This window comes from Scedosporium apiospermum, assembly GCF_000732125.1.
Source record: "Scedosporium apiospermum strain IHEM 14462 chromosome Unknown SEQ_SAPIO_0132, whole genome shotgun sequence".
NCBI classification, from domain to species: domain Eukaryota; kingdom Fungi; phylum Ascomycota; class Sordariomycetes; order Microascales; family Microascaceae; genus Scedosporium; species Scedosporium apiospermum.
Window position 1 is genome coordinate 1718014 of NW_015971833.1, and position 20612 is coordinate 1738625.

Consider the following 20612-nt stretch of genomic DNA (forward strand, 5'->3'; position numbering starts at 1 on the left):
ATTCCCGATCCGTCCTCTGATGTCAATAATAACCAGCCCTGTCGTCTTGCATAACGTTAACAACCCTCGAATGGGCCACGACAATAGAGTTCACAAGATCCCGCTCTTGCATCGTTGACTGACAGTTGTATTGAACAAGCTCGAAATTGCTAACACATTCATTTAGTACATCAATTTAGCCCGCAGATAGCTAATTGTAACCACATAAACGACCCGCTCCGCTGCTCAGCTCGCTCCTGCTCGCTCCTGCTAGCGCCCGTCAACTCCTCCAAGCTCTGGCCAGCTCTACCATTCAACGTTCTTTAATTTCAAGGGCACGTTGATCAGCCGGTGCACTGAAGCCGTCTTCTGGGGAAGCTGTCCTCCCCGAATGTTCATCTGAAGTGACTGGTGCAGCAGCCTCGGTTCTCCCAGCGTGCTGTCTCGCTCCTTCCGCATGGCCACAAAGTCATCCAAGGTGGTGCCCTCCTTGATATGCTTGTTCTCCTGCTTGTGGTCCTTGACGTACTGCCAGGCGACGGGATCTTTGCGGTCATTGGCAGGGTAGTCGTGACCGGTCCAGATCTTGACGTGGTCCGGCAAGCTGAGGAGCTTCTGCGCGGAGAGGAAAAGATTGTCGGCGCTGCCACCGGGGAAATCGCACCTCGCAGTGCCGATATCCGTGTGGAAGACGGAATCACCGCAAAACACATTGTCTGTCGTTTTTCACTGTCAGTCTATGATCCAGATAATCGTTCGCATCCCCCCCGACTTTACTCACCTCCAATCTTGTAGCCTAGATGGTCCGGGGTATGTCCGGGCAGGTGAATGGCCGTAGCCTTGAGTTCGCCAATATCAAACACCTCGTCGTCATCGAAGAAAACATCAAAAACCGTCCTGAACTCCTCTTCCGGAACGCCATATCTCTGGCTAAACAGTTCCTGCACACCAACAATCCTCTTGCCGATGCCAACGAGAGGCCTGTGGCCTTGTTGCTTCTCCAATCGGCGCTGGAGGTAGGATGCAGCGGTTACATGGTCAGCGTGGGCATGCGTCTCGAGGATCCTCTCGACTTTGTAGCCCTTCTCCGCGACCAGCGCCAACAAAGCGTCGGCAGACTCGGTGGACACGGTCAGGGTGGCAGGGTCGTAGTCCAAGACAGGGTCGATGATGACGGCCTTTAGAGTGTTGGGGTCCGCGACGACATATTGCCAAGTGCTGGTCTTTTTTTCGAATATGTCGTGGATGACGGGCTCTTGAACCAAGGGAGCGTGCGTGCTGTATGAGGCGCTGCTTCCTGGAGTGGCAGTTGGGGCGGAAGCAGGCTGCTGGGAACCGTTAACAGAGCTGGTAAGAGACATGGTGCGGATGATTGGTGCTGTTCTGGTTGCGGTTGTTGTTGCTGGTGATGTCGTTGTTATTTTCCTGAGTGGGTGAATTTGTGTGCAGACTTTACACGGCGAAGCTGAGATTAGTCCCGATGGCCTCGCAATGAGATTCGAAGTTACTTTTCGTCGAAGGGATTGCATCGTGAAGGATGAAAAAGAGGTTGAATCTCTGAGCTTAAATGTTCGAGCTTGAGCTATTCTATTCAATTCGATCCAATTCGGCGAGCAAAGGCGAGGAAAGAGGGCGATTTCCAAGCAAAACGCCTCGCAATGTGACGATGATGGGTGGCTGAATTAATAATTTCGGCGAAGAGAGCAACTTGAATCTCAAAGGGGACGCATGGGAATGCACGAAACGCATTGAACGCATTGACGATGGGATTGAAATTAATATCTTCTTATCGGCGACGAAGGCTTTCTCTAGCAATGCCATGGGATCTCATGAGATCTGATGATGGCCCCATGATCCCCGTTCTCCCTCTCGGAGATTTTCCGCCAAGGTTGCCCCCGATGCTTCCCGATGGTCGCCGAAGTTGTGGTCGCCGAAAAAGAAACTCCCCGGATCGGCTCAGCGGGTTGAGCGGGTCCCTTCGCCACCAGGGCGAAACGGGCGAAACAGCGTTGACCCCAGATTTTATCTGTCCATTCTCAGGATTCTCAGGATTCTCGGGGGGGGGGGGGGTCATAACTCTGCACGAAATAACGTCGATCTGGCTTCTAACTTCGGTTGAATCCGGAGAGGAGCCAATGATATTTTTTGGACACCTTCTTTATTTACTTTGTTCGGCGATCATCCTTTTTAAAAGCCCAAGCTTCCGCTAGGCAGATCGTACGATGAGCAAGTTTTCCGCGCTGTCTCCTCAGGGACGGAAGAAAAACTTGAAGAAAAAAAAATGATCACCCCCGGCTCCAAGCACCAAGCTCCAAGGACCCTGAAAATACGAGTGGCCCCCTTGTTCACTAATCAAAAAATTTCAACGACCCTTGTCAAATGATATCCATCAGCGATGCAGATCGGAATGGCGGCTCCGCGTGTCCGGATCGAAGCCGCCCCTTGTTCAGGAACATTGAACTGACACTGGCTCAAACATCAACCTTCTCTGCATAAATTTGCCACTTAGCTCGACGGCTCCCGCTCTCCACTAGCCCGGGCGGTTCCCGTTCTAATCTATATTTGTTTCATTGCTTGCGTACCAATGCGTGCAATGCTAGTGTGCTGCGTAGTGTGTGGCAAGCCAAGGCTGGCCCGGCTTTGATGCCACCCATGGAGGTAAAATCCCGCCCCGTGTGCCTCGCTTCGAGCTCGTAGAATCCGCCCCGTGTCTATAGATAATTTCCCAACTACCTTTCCAAATTTTGTTCTTTCTTTCCTTCTTTTTTTTCCTTTCTCTCTCCATCCCATTCATTATCATTCTTTTTTTCGTCGTTTTTCCCTCCCCACTCAGTCCTATTTACCTCATTCTCAGTCCACAATGGTTCTCCTTCGGGTCGCAGCCACGAGGTCCCCGGCATGTCGCCGACTCACCTCGTCGCTGTCCGTGCCGCTCACTCGGGGCTTCGCCACAGAAAGCCCGCTGATCTCCAATAAGAGCCACAAGATTGTCGTCGTGGGCGGCGGCAGCGCGGGCTTGGCGATCAGCCATCAGCTCCTCCGATCTGGCAAGTTCGCTCCGGGGGACATCGCCGTTGTCGATCCCGCGGAATGGCACCACTACCAGCCGGGATGGACCCTGGTCGGCGGTGGCTTGAAGAACAAGGAGGACCTACGGACACCCCTCAAGGACTTGATTGATTCCAAACTTTCTTTTTACAACGACAGTGTGACCTCCTTCTCTCCAGAGGACAACACTGTGACCTTGGACAATGGTGACAAACTCAACTACGATCACCTCGTCGTCGTGCCGGGGATCAAGGTCAATTACGACAGCATCAAGGGCCTGCCTGAAGCCCTTGCCGACCCCAACGCTCCCGTGTCCACCATCTATGGCTACGAGGGTTGCGACAAGACCTTCCGCACCATTAAGAACCTGACCAAGGGAAATGCCATCTTCACCCAGCCCACAGGCGTCGTAAAGTGCGCCGGCGCCCCGCAAAAGGCCATGTGGCTCGCCCTTGACCACTGGAAGCGAGCGGGTCTCTACAGCCCTAACAGCCCTGAGGGCTCGCCCATCCACATTACCTTCGCCACCGGAGCGGGCGCCATGTTCGGCGTGCCCAAGTACTCCGAGACTCTCAACGCACTACGCTTGGAGAGGTGCGTCGAGGGACTCTTCCAACACGACCTGATTGAGGTGAACGGCAGCACAGCGGTCTTCTCTCACGCCGTCGACGGCAAGCAGGAGCGCGTCGAGCGCAAGTTCGATCTCCTGCACGCGGTTCCCAAGATGGGAGCTTACGATTTCGTCAAGAACAGCGAACTCGCCAACAAGGAAACCGGCTTCGTTGACGTCGCGCCCGACACCCTGCGACACGTCAAGTACGCCAATGTCTGGTCGGCGGGCGATTCCGCCAACCTGCCCACCTCCAAGACCATCGCGGCCATCACGTCGCAGGTCCCCGTCCTAGTATCCAATGTCCTCAAGTCCGTCGATGGCAAGGAGGTCGAGTCGGTGTACGACGGATACACCTCGTGTCCCCTGCTGACCGAGTACGGCAAGGTACTCCTTGCCGAGTTCAAGTACGGCGGCGAGCCAAAGGAGACCTTTGCCGGCTGGTTCGGCATCGACCAAGGAGTTCCACGTCGGCCATTTTACTTTTTGAAGAAGGATTTCTTCCCATGGGTTTACTCCAACTTTATGGTAAAGGGTACTTGGGCGGGACCTCGGGGTTGGATAAGGTAAATAGTAAGGGGGGAAAAAAAAACGGAAACGAAAATCTTTTGTACCTTTAACGAGTGTAAAGAGAATTATTGTACGCATCCATGACCACGATTGCCGTTTCTCTGTGGACTAAGCCCGAGGAAAACATTCCGCGGCATGTATTTATATTCTTCCAGGCGATGTAGATCATTGCACACTTCCGGGTCCCTTCTAGTAAATCCCGCCTTGCGATTCTAAACGATGTAGATCCCGAGATTCCGCATCAGCCCTGCCCCCCCGGATCTCAACCTAGTCTTTGACACAAACTCTGAGTTCCAGGTATGTAGTTTGTAATGTGGAGCCGATTCCTAAAAATAGCAGGCATGCAAACAATGATTTTAAAACCCCAAAAAGGCCATAGAGCTTGGATGAGATGGTTCCGCGAATACTGGTCGATTTGGAAGATCAGGGTGCCATTAGGCCTCCTTTTCTTTCAGATTGATTCCTCACCCTTCTTGAGATGCTGGTAAAAAAGCTGTGCGTCTTGTCTAGGTCCTGGTATCCTGGTACCATCACTAGTTAAATAAATTCGGCACTCTGTCCCTCGAATGGGAGAGGAAGTACAATGTAGATTCTCTATCGCCGAGCGCCCCGCTCGTTCGTCGAACCCGGAATAGCCCCCTTCACTTCGCACACCACCGCTCGTGAAAGTCCCCCGTTAAACTGGAGACGTGCGGGGTGTGGCGGCGGGTGTTCCGGGTTTTGGGCCAGACCGGCGACACAACTCCGGAGACACGAAACAGCAGATAATCAAATACAAATTGGTCTGACTCTACTTCGTAGATTGGCACAATTTTGCATCCGCTATCTATGCCCGCAGGTAGTCATAAGCAAACGAGAGTCACCCAGCCCTCGCTGGGATTATATCTAGATTTCGACGGACTGCACTTTTGACGGTGAGTTTCAGGGCGGGGATACGGGGAAGGATCAACACCAGGCAGACATCAATGACGGTAACCGAACAGAGTCACAACCGCATTAATCTTCAGAGCTGCCTGGCTCAGCGCAAATTTTAGCCCCCAATCGGAGTGGTAATTCTCCCTCTAGGCAGGACCAGGGCGGTGGGCAGTCCAGCCACACGTGAGGTTAATTTTATTCTCACCCAAATCCACCTCCTGTTCTATTCGATGAAGGCAAAGCACATCCCTCCACAGTTTTTATCCTCACAGCAGATTAAGTCCTCTATCCCTCTGCTATTATACTCTGAGAGTCCAAATTAGGAAACCCACTGTCGATTGATCGTTGTTTCAATCCGCTGAGCGCCACAAAAAGACATGCCGTCCCCTTTTGACCTCCCGCCAGAGTTATTAGATGAATTGTTCGATGCCATCGTCCTATCTCGGCACTTTACTCGTGTGATGAGACTTAGACTTGTGAATCGTAGGTTATTATCCGATCTCTCCTTTCTTTCTCCCTTCTTCTCATCCTCTTGGCTGGGTTGGCCCCGGATCACTTCACTCGCAGGTTAGCTAAGGCGTCGCGCAGGGCAGTTTAGAGATGCAATAGACGATGCTATCTTACGCATGCGCATCCTGGGTAGTGTGTTCCGAGTCGAGCATTACCAACTGTTCAATCGCCAAGGACCAAGTCGCCCTTTTTGGCTCGACTACATCCACAGGTATATCGCTCACCAAGCGTGGCGTGAAGTTTACCCCCATTCACTCCTGTCCCACGTACGTCTCACCGCCGAAGAAATATGTCGGAGAGATAGCGGAGACGTGGGAAAGGACGCTGTGATGAAGTATTTGGTGCCCCTTTGTGAACTTGCAGCGCGTTATGCGCGGACTGGATACGCCAAAACGTTACCGGCCATGTTTGCCCCGAATGTACACTGGAAAGTCTCATCGGAAGCCGATCGGCGAACTGATCTGCTTGTGGCAGCCATGTATCTCAAGCAGAAGCCACTGGTGAAGCAACTGGTATCGGGCGTGTGCGTGGCCGAGGACAAGGAGCAAAAGCAACGGAGCGATGTGTTCGGCCCTGCTCTCGGAGCCGCCATAGCCACCCATGACCTCGACATGATCGGCTTCGCGGTCGATGTGTGGCCTTCCCTCCAGGGAGAAACGCCAACTGATGAAATGTGCTGGCGGTATTTCGTCAGGGAAGCCTGGAATGGAGCCCTGAGCCGTGAACTGTTTAATTTCGTCCTCGAAGCATACCCTTCGAAGCTCTCTAGGACCGACATCCCCAGATTTTCTCACCTACGAATTAACCTTCAAAGAGCAGCCACGGCGGCTCGCTGGCCGGAGGAATTTAAGCGCGGGCAGGAGATGCTTTCCTGTCTGGGAATGCAGACTTTGAAGCAGCGCCTCAACATCTTCAAAGACACCCCGAACGAGGAGCTGGCACTCCACGCCTTTCTAGGAAGCTACGATATGGTTCGGTACCTCCTAGACCTCGGTGTGAGAACCCCTGACGACTGCTACTCAGAGCCTTCTACCCGGCTCCGCGGCCCGCTATCAAATCCTCTAAACATGGCGATCCAGGGGCGGCACGAACGGATTGTGGAAATCCTGCTTCAGCACGGCTTGAAGCCCTGTTGGTGGTTTTCAAGTTGTGCCCCCGTCCTCGCGGCTGCGGAGATTGGCAGCGTTCCCATTGCGAAGATGCTTGTCCAGTATGGTGCAGATGTCAACGAGGGATTGTATCCGCCCATCGTCAGCGCTGTGCGCCATGAGGATGTGGATATGTTTCGGTTTTTAAGGGCCAACGGCGCCATTCTGAACACGCCTGAGACGGGCGGTCGAGCCATGGCCGTGGCGATGGCGCTGGGGCTGGACTCAATGATTGATCTCCTCGTCGAAGAGGGGGTGGAGAGGAACGTACCCCTACATTATGTCCGGCCCAAAGAGGAGAAGAATCTGGAGAGGTACTCATCACCCGAGTGTGAGTATGATTTGAGGGAAAAATGGAGTCGGGGTCGGAACGTTAGTTGACAAACGCGAGACAGGCGCTGCTTGAGGATGAGTCTGTGAGCGGCGGTGATTCAGATAGCTGAGCGACACACATCACAGATGGTTTGAGGTGGAGTCAGGCACTGTTGAATTATATAGGGATGATGCTTGGATTGGAGAATCTCGTCACTATGAACATGAACTGGACGTCAAGCGGCTCAACCCTGGTCTTGCAGTGCGTAGGATAGAATACGTCCATATTCTAAAAGAACAGTTCATGCATGTTTTAGAGGGAGGACACGAACCGAAAGAGGGAGGAGGAGTGATTGAAAGAATGAAGCAGAAACACGACAACACAAGATAGACTTCCATGTCGCAGAGCGACGTTTTTGGCTCGAAGGAAGCGCCGTCCCGCGGTGCGAGCTCTCTGCATGAACGTAAACGACGGCATGCCCAGGCTAGCCATATTTTTAATGCGCCCTTCGAAAAATGATGCATTTACACGGGATGAGTAGCGAGACGAACAGTGTGATAGCCTCCGTAAGACTACACCAGGTTTAGTCGACCTGACACACATATCTGACCTGCCCTCGCTGTCGACCTACTCTTGTGTCCGCTGGACGCCATGAAGACTCGAATGTCCAGGCTGCACTAAGACGGATAGTCATCTCCAGCAATTTCAATCATCGAATCACGCTGACAGGTTTATATCAGGGCATTGGGAGCGCTATCCTGGCAACTCTACCTGCCAGGGAGTAACCTTTAGCAGCCCCAGCTCGCCGTCTGACAAAGGGGGGGGGTGAGAATCGGTCCTAGGCATCCTCTACCCAAGTTACATCCCACAAGCAGCCACTCATTCCGTAGCGTCGACAAACCGAGTGTCAGGTCGCCAAACACTAGGAAGAGCACGTCCCTCAAGACCCTTCGAATGATTCATACTTGGCCTGAAGGTGCGCCTTGGCCGGCTGGGGGAACTTCGACCTTCTCGTGGATTTTTGAAAGGGATGGCGAAGACCGACTAGCTAGAATTTGAGGCTACTCAGAATTAAAGACCGGTGCGTCGTCCGTTCAGCCCGTGAAGAGACCGCCCCTAACCAGAGGTGATCATCCAAGCAGCGATTTACATAGCCTAAGCCTATACCGGGATTTTGAACGTTAGTCGGAGAGATCTGAGAGGTTATTCCACCGCCTGACATATCTAATTACAGGCTAAACAGGTATTTCTAAATATAAAGTATTAGAGGATATACCCATTTAACAGTTGATCCAGGATATGTCGGGTGGTTAGGATGACCCCCCATGCTAATGGTTAAGATCCCGGCGCAAGGGGGGACTGATTCGACCTGTATCTGTTCGATTTTCGGTCGCTGGTCAAGAGGACGACAAACGTCTCGGATAATAATTCGTCCTGTCTTACGGTCCCAACGGCGACTCGTGACTCCTTTCATGCATTCGCCAAGACATCTTCCCAGTGTACTCCGTAATAAACCTCTTCTGGGGGTTTAAATGTTAGTTCGAGAGATCATTGCCACCACCTGGCATATCCTACCTTTGTAGGTCAGGTGTTAGGTAGGTATATCTTCTAGCATTCTGTATTTGAAAATACCTGTCTAGTGCTTGTTGAGATATGTCAGGTAGCGGATCTGATCTCTCAGACTCACCTCTGAACCCCCGGAAACAAATTCGGCCACAATGTGACGATGTGACTGTGTAACCAGCTATGCAGGTCCATCTTGTTCACTAATCGACCCTTTATTTATTATTATTATTTATTTGCCCAAACTCTCCCACGCAAGATCAAAGCGAGGCTCTCAGCGTTCTTCCCGACCACTAATAGGAATAATGATTTCCAAGAGTGAAATTATCGTCATCTCCTTGCTTCTTCTCTCTCCCTCGTCCCTCGTTTGGGCTGTCTCTAGGTCCATCGCAGAGAGCGGTACTCAATTTATATTCTACAATGGGACGATCAATGGATCGCTCGAGTATAACGCAAAGAACGATTCGGCTTGCGGCAAGCCGCTATTTGATTCATTTTCGAACCTCAGAAATTCTTCAATGAAAATTGGCATCAATGGGCCGTGGGACGCGAACCCATTCTTCTTTGAGTTGACGCTTGATGGGCCGGACGGTGTTCCCTCTCGACTCTCCGACCTTAGCTTCGCTACCACGTACTTCATCTGTTATGATGAGGGCGAACGTTGTGGTTTTATTGAGCTTTGGCCATGGTATTACGTTCCCGCACAGATGCTAGACCTTAACTCTGCCTCCGTGTCCGTCGTCAAGGAAGCGTCAATCGGCGAAAATGAGTCAGGGCCGTTCTACTCGGTGCTGGGGGATGAGAATACCTGGGTAAGCAATGGAACGGTCGACTGGAATCAATTTAACGTGGACTTGCCGTCCAATTATTCGCGGAGGCGGATGTGTGGTGGGAACACGATCAATTGGTAAGGCGAATGCCGCTCTATTAAGAAGCTGAACCGACTGATGGCTCGTGGAACTTTCAAACTTCCTGGGCTGTCCATACTTCAACGACTACCCAGGACTAACTGAGACATAGGGATCAAGGAACCAGCTTTGGTTACAACCTCAATTTCACAAATACCACCAGCACTATGAGGTTAACCCTTTCAACAGAATATGTATCGGCTACGATATCTTTCGAAGGTCGCCGACTGGATCAGTCCGACTTTGGTGGCGAGGAATCTAGCAGCGAGGCCCTTGGCAGCCAGTATAATCCAATATCTCTAGCTTCGCCAGTGAACAATTCTATGCCGCATTTTACGTTTGTCAATGGAACTGAAATTCAGTGGAGGATGAATTCGAGGGCGAACTGGAGAGCTGAGTCGTCTGCGGGAAGAGTGTGGCGTTTCGATTTGGGAATCGTTATGATGGGATTGCAGCTCGTAGGATGGATTTTGTGGGCGGAATGGTAAACCATCATGAAATTGGCCATACAAATTGGATCGCAAGAAATTCCTCGTCCGGTTTGGTGTGGGAGGATGCCAGGAGCAACAGGAGCTGTGCCCCAAGCGGAGTCGTTTTGGCGCCGTGGTTGACATGATTTCAAGACCGAATTCACAGTCGGATGAGTTAATTATTCGACTCGAGACATAGTCGAGAGGGATGGCAGCTGTGTGGCAGGGTGTCAACTTCTCTCGGCAATGATATGGTTGCGAATTTGAAAGTTGAGCCTCCCCCGATCTCCCTCCCATTGCGACGAACTGGTTCCAGGACGGAAGGACATGATCGATATTTGGACTTCTTTTTTTTCTAAATTCTCAGTGCTAGTGCTACCCGAGGTCTCCAAGTCCACCCACTTTTCTCCCAATATATACACTTATAGGACCGTATTCAATTTTTCCAGTTAGAATTCCAGGAAATATTTCAACATGTAGGTTTCATGGACTTCGTGGTCCAGCCCTGGCGGTGAGGAATCTGCCTTCTGCTGTTTCACAGCTTCCGATGTTTTAAAAAACCGCGCTCCGAAATTACCAAGAGGCATAGCTTTCGTCCCTCTGGTAGAAGGGGTAATGATAAGGGCCTGCTAGAAGTTGGTATTGTTAACGGGCTCAGTGCAGCAACCAGCGACAACACTAACCACCCGTCTGATGTGGCCGAAACTCGAGTGATGGTATTTGGCGATGGCACATGCAAAAAGGAGATTTGGCAAAACAGCTGCTGCAGATCCGTTGAAACTAAATCGGCCAGCTAGACCGAACGGGCTTCGAATGGCGAAATTAGTTTATCTTGAGCGGGGGATTCGAGTGTGGTTCCAATGCGGAATGCTGCCAGCCATTTGATCCGTCTTTGGAGGTGGGTTGTTACTGAGGCGCGGATGAAGTGGTCAAGGTCTGGCTTAAGGGGAAGCCCAGCGTGTAGAGGCTCGGGAGACTTCGATGTTCATGCCTGGTTACAAATGGTGATATCCACTTCTTCGCGGTTGTGATCCTATCTATTTTGAGAGGTCGAAGGCACGACTGTAGATAGTTTTTGGCGCCCATTGCCATTGACGATTCGAGAGTCAAGTGCCGAAATATCCGCAAGGTGCCCAGACCATTGTAGGGTCGCCAAGACCCCAGGCAATGTTTCAGCCACAACTTGGGGAGTCGTCAGCCCTGTAGGGCCCCCGATTTTGGTGAAAAGTAAACTACCCCAAGCGCCGGGTTCTGAAATCTGGGCTCCTCCAGCCATCCGAAGAAGAAAGATCAGCCGTACCGCGAAAAAGTTGTTGGTTTCTCTTGATTTCTGGTATCAGGCAACCCGACAAATATTGATCCAAACCTGAGGTATTCTGCGTATGCAGGATGATGCTTGTTCAGGAGGTGGCTTGCCTTCCTGTGCAAAGCTCCCAGACATGACGACGCAGATGTATGGAGGATCACAGATTTAGCCTGCATTCTCCACTCCTGGTGGCTGACGACACAAAGGACCTACGAAGGATCGGGAACGCTGTCGAATCTAATATTAATGGGGATGAATCGACGACTCATGTTCAACCGATCGACACGGGTTGGAGGCGATTGCAACGCTACTCCGCCCCATCCAGATCCCAAAGTCCCTTGGCCAGGGGGTGTCGGACGCAGAGAGAGACCCACAGTTAATCAGGGAATCTTTAATGATTTCGCGGTCTCTCTCTTAGGGTATTTTTTTTTTCTTTTTCCATGTGTCATTTTCATTCGAGTCACTATCTGTGTCTGCTTGTTGGAGGTGCGTGGAGATACCCAGCCGTGCACCATCGCAAACGGAATCGAGACCGAGATCAATTGATGAGTCCCCACGAGTATCGCATTGACGACGGCAGCCCACCATGACGACCGTCGTATCCTCCTTCGCCGAAAACCCCCTCACCACACCCTTCTCCCGCCCCGCCGACTGCTCCAACATCTACCGTTCCGGTTTCCTCTCCGTCCTCGACATCGAAAAAACATGCATGCCCGAGGGTTTCTCCTCCGAACCGACTTTTTACTTCTCACCCGGCCTCGTATGTCCGTCGGGCTACGTCAGCGCGTGCCATGACCACACCGGCGTCGCGTCCATCACCACCGTAACATGCTGCCCCGTATACAACAGCGACGTCACGCTCTCCTGCGTCAAGACGACGAGCTTGGAAAGTGTGTGGTCCACGCTCTTTTGCACCTGGATCGCGCCCAAACCGACATCGCTTCCAATCGTTCTGAGCGAAGATGGCGTTACGAGCACCCTCAAGCGCGAATTCACGAGCCCCGGCGGCCTAAACGCGTTTGGTGTACGAATGGTCTACCAGAGCTCCGATCTCGAGTCCGCGACGAACTCGGAGTTTCTTCCCACAGATACTGGCGAAACTGCCCCCATAGAAAGTGGGAATGGGGGAGGAGAAGACAGCGGTAGCTCAGGTTTGTCGAAGGGCGCGACAATAGCAATCGCTGTCGTCGTCCCCGTGGTCGTGCTAGGTCTTCTCGGCGCGCTGTTTCTTTTCTGGCGCTCGCGGCGACGGCTCGCGGCGGCCGGTAGAAACGCGCCGGCAGGCCTAACACCATATGGGGAGATGCAGCAAAAGGCTGCTGGGGCGGAACTGGCGGGAAACCCGATCGCGACAATGCCCGAACTACCTACCGAACTACATAATACGACGGAGCCGGTTGAACTTCCCGCTGACAACCCAACGCACGACACTCGCAGAAGTTAGACAATCGGACATTCAGCGACATCTTATCACGTCCTCGAAATAATCTTGCTCCGTTGATTAATCCAGACCCCATTCGGGTGAACTGAGGCTTCATCCTAGCTATGCCTGACCCATCCTCAATAATCCTGACGTTCCCATATGTTGGCGTAGTAGGAGACGGGACCTGCCTGAACAGCTCAACCTAGCGTTGTACCCATAGGGAGGAATACGAAGTCGCATGGCCCTCCGAGGCTTACCAGATTTACCACTGAAGCGTCAACAATGAGCGCGTCATTCCGAAAATGAATGATATCCTGGGTGTGCATTTGGAAAGTATTCAATCGCCCAAGAACAAAGATTAAGCATTTGAAAGAGTTAATACCACTAATAAATTTGTCCAAAAATCATGGACAATGACTCAATGTTGAAAGATGTGCCAACAAACGTTGCTTGGGCCGGACCATTGGTGACCATAAATGAACTGCCAGCACCGTACCATTCCGCTACCTCCGCATTTCCCACTGCTTATTCAGTCTTCCTTCCTCCCTTTCCACTATCCGACTTGCCTCCTCGAAGGTCCCACGCAAGGGCAACGGCCGTAGATATTGCCCCAGCACCCTCCCAAAGTGCCGTGCCCTTCCACCCCTGATTCCACATCACAGCCGTCGTCAACAGGCGCATCGGTACCGTCCACGCGAAGAAAGCCGTGTTTCCCTGGTACGTCGCAAGCGTGTAGTAGATTCCCATGGCGGTTGCCGCCAGCGAGCTTGCCCGCACGGCAGGGAGGGCATCCGGGGACACCTGCAAGGTCTCGAGGATGGAGGCAGGTGGGAGGACAATTGTGGCGATGCCGAGTGCGAAGGATGTGATGCCGAAGGTGAGGACGGTGATGGAAGTTGGGGAGGGAAATGGGAGAGACTTCATCGTGGCGGCGATAGATTTTTGCGAGAACTTGTCGAGGATCAGAGCGGCCTGGTGTGTATGTCTTTGCTGGGGAGAGAAGTGAGGTGAGGTGCAACTAAAACTCCGCGAGTGATGATAGCCTAGCGCTTCGAAAGCAACATCGCGGTCACGTGGAAATACCCCGGGCGAGTCGGGAATCTATCACCAAAATTGTACAGCTCAGGAGTTCTGGTCAATTCTAGGCCAACATTCCAGAGGGATGCAAGGGATGAGATTTGTTTGTCTCCGTAAAACTCACCTAGCTTCACTGGCCCTTTTGTCGGGTCCCGATGCACATAACCGAATTTCTTGTGCTACCAGCCTTCACGGACGGAAGGGCTCTCTCGGGGAAATTGTCACCCCACTGAGACTATTTTCCCCTTCCCTTTCCTCTTCAGGGTTTCAATACGTCGTTCCCTAGGATAGCATGGCCATGTTCAAACGGTGGGTAATGTATATATGTGACAACAGCTTGCCAGTGGGTGGCGTCGATTGAGCCGGCCATGCACTAATGAGAATGGTTCAAAGGTTGTCTAGGACTCCAGATCTACGACGAGTATGTTGACGGCCCTCTGCTGCGTATGCTACATGGTATTAGGGAGATAGATCCTTGGATGGCACAAGGCCAATCCGATTTCTGTCGTTTCGTCCCTTCCCGTTTCCACTCACGAGATCCTTTCCACGCTATAAGATCAACCAGTTACTAGATCCAATTGAGTTTGTGGGCTGTCGTTATAGGGATGGTTGCACGGCCTGGCTCTGCCTCCGTAATAATTATTACGCGTCGAGATAGTTTTTGTCGGCCCCAAGTGCTGCAAACCGGGCGGTGTCCCCACTCGGAGAAGTAAAGATTCGCAACTTTAAAGTTGATACTGGAATTGGCCTTGTGGATACTAGACATACAAATGATCGACTCACCTGCTCATGGCTCCCGCACTTAGAGAAGGGCCCGAGGAACCGCACCAAAGAGAATGCCACCTGCTTCTTCCGACTGGGCATATATAGCATCATACTGTGGGGTTTCTCGCGTGTTGCACTAAATAGAAGACTATTCCATTTAGTCTTCCTTTCCGACTTATCTTTGAACCACTTGGTGTTGGGTGATTCATTCAACAATGGGACAGGGGTTCACTACAAACACAGAAGTGCTGGGGCATGTTTCCGAGCCGTGTCCAGAATCACGATTCATAATATCAATCATTCAATCGCAGAAGAGACTTCAAGATCAACTTCATTCACCGCCGTGAGTCTTTAATGCATGTAGATCTAATATTCTCTGAAGACGGCCTATCCAGCTCCCTTCAGAGTATTCGAGATAACAGGACTTGGCCAGAGCATCGTCGTCTGGTGTTTATGAGCTTCAGGATAGTGTCAACAACCCAGCGACGCAGAAAATCCGAAGAAACTCGGCAACGTTCCATCCACTCCATTGTCCAACGATTTCAGTCAATCAAAATGGCCTCGTACAATATCTACAGATACGCCCACGGCCCCATGCGGGTCAGTGGCCCGGCCCGCGTCTGGCCAGTATTACAGAACTGCTGCCGGGGGATGTAATGTCCAACCTGGTCCTGACCTCATTCAGAACCAATTGATTGTATTTTTGATTTTATATAAATCTATAAAGAGTTGGTGGAGATACAGGCCTGCAAATCGACGTTTTTTATGTGAACAGGGGGCAGAATGGGGAGGGCTGGAAGTGCACCCTTCAACTTACTTGCCTCATTTACAATAACCAGTCATGTCTTCAGAATCCCGAGGGTGATGATAACACGCAGTCATGTCTTTATAAGTCCAGGGATGACGACCACTAAAAATACCACCGGCCCCCATACCCATACCAATCCAGCCACCACTGTCACTGAATGATGCCAAAACCGGTGGTGCCGGCCAAGAATCGGATCGGCATCCTTGGTGTAGAGATCGCATAGTCCGTCGGTGAGCAATAACATCTTCGTCCGCATCTTGAATACTGTCTAGGACGTCTAGAGCGAGACCCAGATATCCCTCTGCCTCTCGAAACTCTCCCAGCTCCATAAGCGCCTGCGCCAGAACCGCGCGAGCCCGTGCAGTATTGACGTGAGCCTCGCCGTACCTGGATATCTGCAGAGAAAGAAATTGCTTATACTGGGCACAAGCCAGTTCCAGCTTACCCGTCCGGTGGTAGAAATACCCGATTTGATAGTGCAGAGACGTGGCGCTAGGTGATTGTGTTCCCTCAAGAGCGATCGAATGTGCTAGAATTGTGTTCAGAATCCGCTCCGCCTCATCAACTCGATCTCCTTTCCGATACTGAGGACAGATAGCTAGCCAGTATAGAGTAACGAGTGCATTTCGATTAGTAGGAGCCATTAACTCTGCCTCGGCCTTGGCAGCTTCAAGGTGACGGACTCTTCGAGGTGACGTCTCTGGTAGTCCGTTGATGATTGCGCAAAACACAGCCCAGGTCGGATGTTCGAAGCAGCCATATTTAGCGCGACATCTCACCAATACGTCTTCGCATAACTCCATGCCTCGGTCACATTCTCCTGTTGTATATAGGCTCCAACCCAACAAGTTACGAGTGGTCAATATACCGTAAGTATCATCAACCGTCTCGAAACCCTGGAGTGCCGTCAATGCAGCTTCCCGACATTCGTTAAATATCTCCATAGCCCAGAAAATAGCCGCTTTGGTGTAATGCAAGTTGGCTGCCCATAGAATATCGACTGGTGAGGAGGATGCCCTGTGTAGAGACAGATTTGTATCGACCACTTGCAGCAAATCCCTCCCTTTGCCTCCTGAACAGAACAAAGAGTAAACCCTTTGCAAGGGAAGATATATAGTCCACCGTTCTCGCCGGAAATTATGAATGTGCTCGACTCGCTGCCGAGCCCCGTCATCTAACTTCCCAATGACAATGGGAGGCAGCGGAACTTGTGACTCGAGAAGCCGCGGGAGAAGATTGATAGCATGCGAAATCAGCTTAGGCGTGAAGACCCTACCTAGATCTAGAGGTGGCACGTTCCAAGCCAGTGCGGTCAATGCTAAATTCAGCAGGTCGGCGTCGATCTTGGAATGAATGTAGGTACAAAGCCATGTGTGCATAAGTCTGTGCATATAGAAGCACCCGCTTGTATCTGTCGCATATACTAGCGATAAGTGCATCAGAATCTGCATAATCGTGAGGAATTCGGCCTCTGAGCGAATGATGCGATGGAACCACGCGGGAACGTGGTCGGAAAGTTGAGCCTTTTCAATGAACTCGTACCGAATATCGTAGGGGTCAAAATAGACCAGCAGGTGCAGCAATTTGTCCGCCAGTTGGTATTGCCCCCCTTGGTTGTGATAGTTGGAGGCGCCCCTACTTCTCAGAATACGGAGAGAGGTAAGCCAAGTTGTTCCCACGCTAGACTTGGTGTCTTCCTCGCACGGGAGTAAGATCTTCGGCTTGAGCAAGTCTATCATTGTCTGCTTAGACTCCTCATAAAGGGCGTTGTATTTTGAGATGTCCATATTCAAATTCTTCAAAAGGTTACCAGTTTGTGTGATGGCGAGAGGCAGTCCGTCGAGCTCGCGGAGGAGTTTTTCTGTTTCTTTACCACCTTCTGTAGGTGACGTTAGCAGGGAGCTCATTTTCTGGTTGTGTATTTCGGGGAGATTGGTTGTGCTGTACCCTGAGTGTCAGGATTATTCGGAGGCCTTGACATTGTCTTGAAAAGTAGTTGGGATGACTCCGCAGGCGCCAGCAACGTGAGCCTGAGTGTGTGCCCAGCAATCGGTGGCGTTGATAATCTCGAGGTAACAATGATTGATCCCGTGTCCTTAGATGGTACATAATCCACAAGACGATAGCCGCCCGGATCTTCCGGACCGAGGTCAACATTATCGTAGATCAGAAGCCATTCAGTATTACCGGCAAGGCTGAACCATTCTAGGGCCTCTAAGGCGAGATCGCGAGGGTTCAACTCCGCGTGGCTGACATGAGGGCTTAATGGGTTCTCAACTAAGCGGCGTTCGCCGATACACCGATGGACATTAGCGAAGCTCTGGACCAACGAGTCTTCGCTCGAGCCATCTAAGAAAAACACTGAGGTGAAGGAGTTTTGGTGCTCTCGAGCGTATTGGATGGCCACGTGAGTCTTCCCTACTCCTCCCATTCCATGTAAAGTTAGAGTTTTCCGGCTCGTCTGGATTCCTCGGCCGCTGCGTAAAACTTCGTGCATCTCTTTGAGGCAGGCCTCTCGCCCCACGGAGATTTGGAAGAAGTTTGCTTTGCCGAGGTGCAGATCGCGGTGGAAAGATTCCTTGAAGATGTTGTCTTTTACCCATGTGTTAGCTAACAAGAATTTTGTGTGGGATAACTAGTACAAGGTAATTGTGTCTCTCACATACCTCTTGGCTGCAACGATTCTCTCCGGCTCTGCTCCTCCAGTGTAGCTAATGAAGTGGGGCTAGAGTCTATTCCTGGCTTTGGCGGCATCGTGGGAGTTGACTGGTGTGTTTGGGACACTAACATAAAAACCCTTAGTCGCCCTGACTCCTAGATAAACGGAAAAAATCAGCCAGTCCCATTCACTTACCACGAATACATGCCCTTTCGTACAGCTCTTCGATATTACTCCGGACGAGGTTGAAGTTATTTCTGTCGTCAGTACTCGAGCCGAACTTGCACACTCTTCTATGATCTGCTCGGAGAAAGACCACTTTCTCGTGATAACTTGGGAGACCAAGTTGGGCGCTATTTCTGGAGACGACCTAAATCCCAGTTACTAGGGGCATGATGGAGCGATTCAGGTCCAAGTGTATCTCACCTGATCAAAAGTTCCCCAAAATGACAGGATCTTGCACTCTACCATGTATGGCTGCCACACTTCTTGCATAATGCTAGAAAATATGCCGTCTTCGTCTAGGACGTCGAAAAGATCGTCCCCCTTCTTGATTCCGAGGATAGTTGCGAGTTTCGACGTTATGCGGCCAAGACTCACTAGAGATCTTCTTCCGCCACTGTGAGGAGTCGCGAAGAATACGAGGCCGGAAAGGGAGGTGAGAATTGACTTCCAGCCCTCCTCCTTTCCGGGAGTGCCATCCGCCCTAACCGAGCGCCTGCAATACGCGAGGAAAAGGGCTTGCTTAATCAAAAGGCCCCCTAGACTATGGCCTAGGAGGATGAGCGGTCGCGTATCCGCCTCCTTGCGCTGGATTGCCAGCTCTTCCAGCAGCATCTTTGCCTTATCCACAAATGTACTTCTATCTTTTCCAAAAGCTGCGGCGGAGTCGTACTCGTAAATGAATATGCGGGAGTCTGGTATCGACGGGGGGAGGTCGTCTCGCAGCCAAAGGCGCCCGTTTGGGCCTGGGGGCGTTCGCCATGTATCCCAGGCATGACTGTTCGCGCTTTTATGTCGTGGATTCAGTCCATGGACAGCAACTAAGCTAGGTACCGGCGCAGATATCAGTCCGGAATGATCACAGCGGATGGGGTTTCGGGAGAGACACCGTACTCCACCTTGGCAGCTGAAGTTGTTGCTTCCCCGCCGGGCGAAGGATATACCTGGTAGAGTGGCTGGTCACTTGTAAGCGTTAAATATCTGCAAGAGATAGCCTCAACACTTACCATCGCGCATTACCATGTTCTTTGCGATTGACACGCTGGTACTAAGCGAGCGTGGTGAAGGGAGTTAGCCAGAGACGGGGACTGATGCCCAAGCTTTTGCACTTTCTACCAGCGAGGGCAGGTGGCGTCGCATAAGGCTCGAACCGTATATTTTATTACCCAATCTCTAACGTGCGCGTTTATATATCACGTGCTGGATTTTACTTACAAGAAGTGAAGTTTTATTTGGCCTTGATAACAGCCTGACCACTTTTTACAGCATGGCTATAATCGTGAAAGGGTGAGCGGCGACAACCCCCTACATCCACACATGTAAACAAACACTGGCGTCATTTACCACCGAGACGACAACGGAGGTGTGGAGAACCTTGCCACATTCCAGATAGAAAAAGAGCCGGCTTAGAGCGAAACCCGGGATTCTTGGTCATGATGCCTTGATCAAGATCAACCGCTTCGGAGGAGTCGGGAAGAGAATATTGCAATGCTTAGAGGATTTGACATTTTTATATAAATTCTTATCATAGCATATGGTGAAATCAGTCTTACTTGCGTGGCCTCTCTGGAGAAAATGTAGTTTGAGACTCCGTTGGCAAGCGGACGTCGGGATTGAAAATAGAACTAGCTGACGGTTCACGAGGACTCGAGGGGTATCAGCCGTCCCCTTCGAAATAATGATGGTGGGGGGGCTGGTAGGATCCCGGTTATCAAGGATATCCAAGTACAGGACACATGAGTCTTTTTTCAGGAGCCTTCTGTAGGCAATAATGCCCGGATATCTTGGATTCTCTTCTTCAGAGGAGGGTAGATGCGTGGACTGCAGACCCAACTTGTGTACTGCCGACAGGCCCAGGTTTTGGTAACAGCCTTCCACACACCACTAGGGAAGCGGTGGAGAAGAGGAAGCGATATACTATCCCTCCCTGATGAACCCCGAAGGCACTATCAATCGCTCTGAATTCAGCAGAGAACCTTCCCTATATGGATTTGCCAGGCTGTCCAGATCTTTATCGGCATTCCCACCAGCTGTAACGCGGGGGTGTTTAGGGTAATATCTCGCTACGGGGTATGTTAGCAAAAGCCAGGAGTCTCCCCTTGGAGAGACTCGTATGCAGCGCTAATTCCAATGAAAGGAGCGTCTTCCGCGCCTTCCTCGACTACATGCGGGGCTTTGCCATATGCTTTATATTTGAAGATATGGCAAAAACTCCCAACCGGGCTGCTCAAGCACCAACACTGCAATCAAATAACCTAGCGGTCAATTAAAGCGCTCAGAAAGTTAGGAAAAAAGTATTTTTCGTAGCTATGTGTCCA

The 20612-nt window shown here is 51.3% G+C and overlaps 2 protein-coding genes and 4 pseudogenes across 2 annotated transcripts; 3 read left to right on the top strand and 3 right to left on the bottom strand.

The window, feature by feature from the left end:
* Nucleotides 1-285: 285 nt before the first annotated feature.
* SAPIO_CDS9201 (putative Metallo-beta-lactamase domain protein) lies at nt 286-1340 on the bottom strand (the record flags this gene model as incomplete). Its single annotated transcript, XM_016790652.1, has 2 exons — nt 286-695; nt 761-1340. The coding sequence occupies 2 exons, from the start codon at nt 1338-1340 to the stop codon at nt 286-288; spliced, it is 990 nt and encodes a 329-aa protein (XP_016639955.1).
* Nucleotides 1341-2839: 1499 nt separating this feature from the next.
* On the top strand, nt 2840-4207 carry SAPIO_CDS9202 (annotated as a pseudogene; the record flags this gene model as incomplete).
* Nucleotides 4208-6036: 1829 nt separating this feature from the next.
* On the top strand, nt 6037-7161 carry SAPIO_CDS9203 (annotated as a pseudogene; the record flags this gene model as incomplete).
* Nucleotides 7162-11926: 4765 nt separating this feature from the next.
* SAPIO_CDS9204 lies at nt 11927-12784 on the top strand (annotated as a pseudogene; the record flags this gene model as incomplete).
* Nucleotides 12785-13288: 504 nt separating this feature from the next.
* On the bottom strand, nt 13289-13687 carry SAPIO_CDS9205 (annotated as a pseudogene; the record flags this gene model as incomplete).
* A 3002-nt stretch (nt 13688-16689) lies between these two features.
* Nucleotides 16690-19311, bottom strand: SAPIO_CDS9206 (uncharacterized protein; the record flags this gene model as incomplete). The annotated part of the gene is made up of 7 exons (XM_016790653.1): nt 16690-16695; nt 16838-17292; nt 17361-18005; nt 18080-18124; nt 18268-18442; nt 18499-18989; nt 19302-19311. 7 exons carry the CDS (start codon nt 19309-19311, stop codon nt 16690-16692), a joined length of 1827 nt encoding a protein of 608 aa, XP_016639956.1.
* Nucleotides 19312-20612: the final 1301 nt, after the last annotated feature.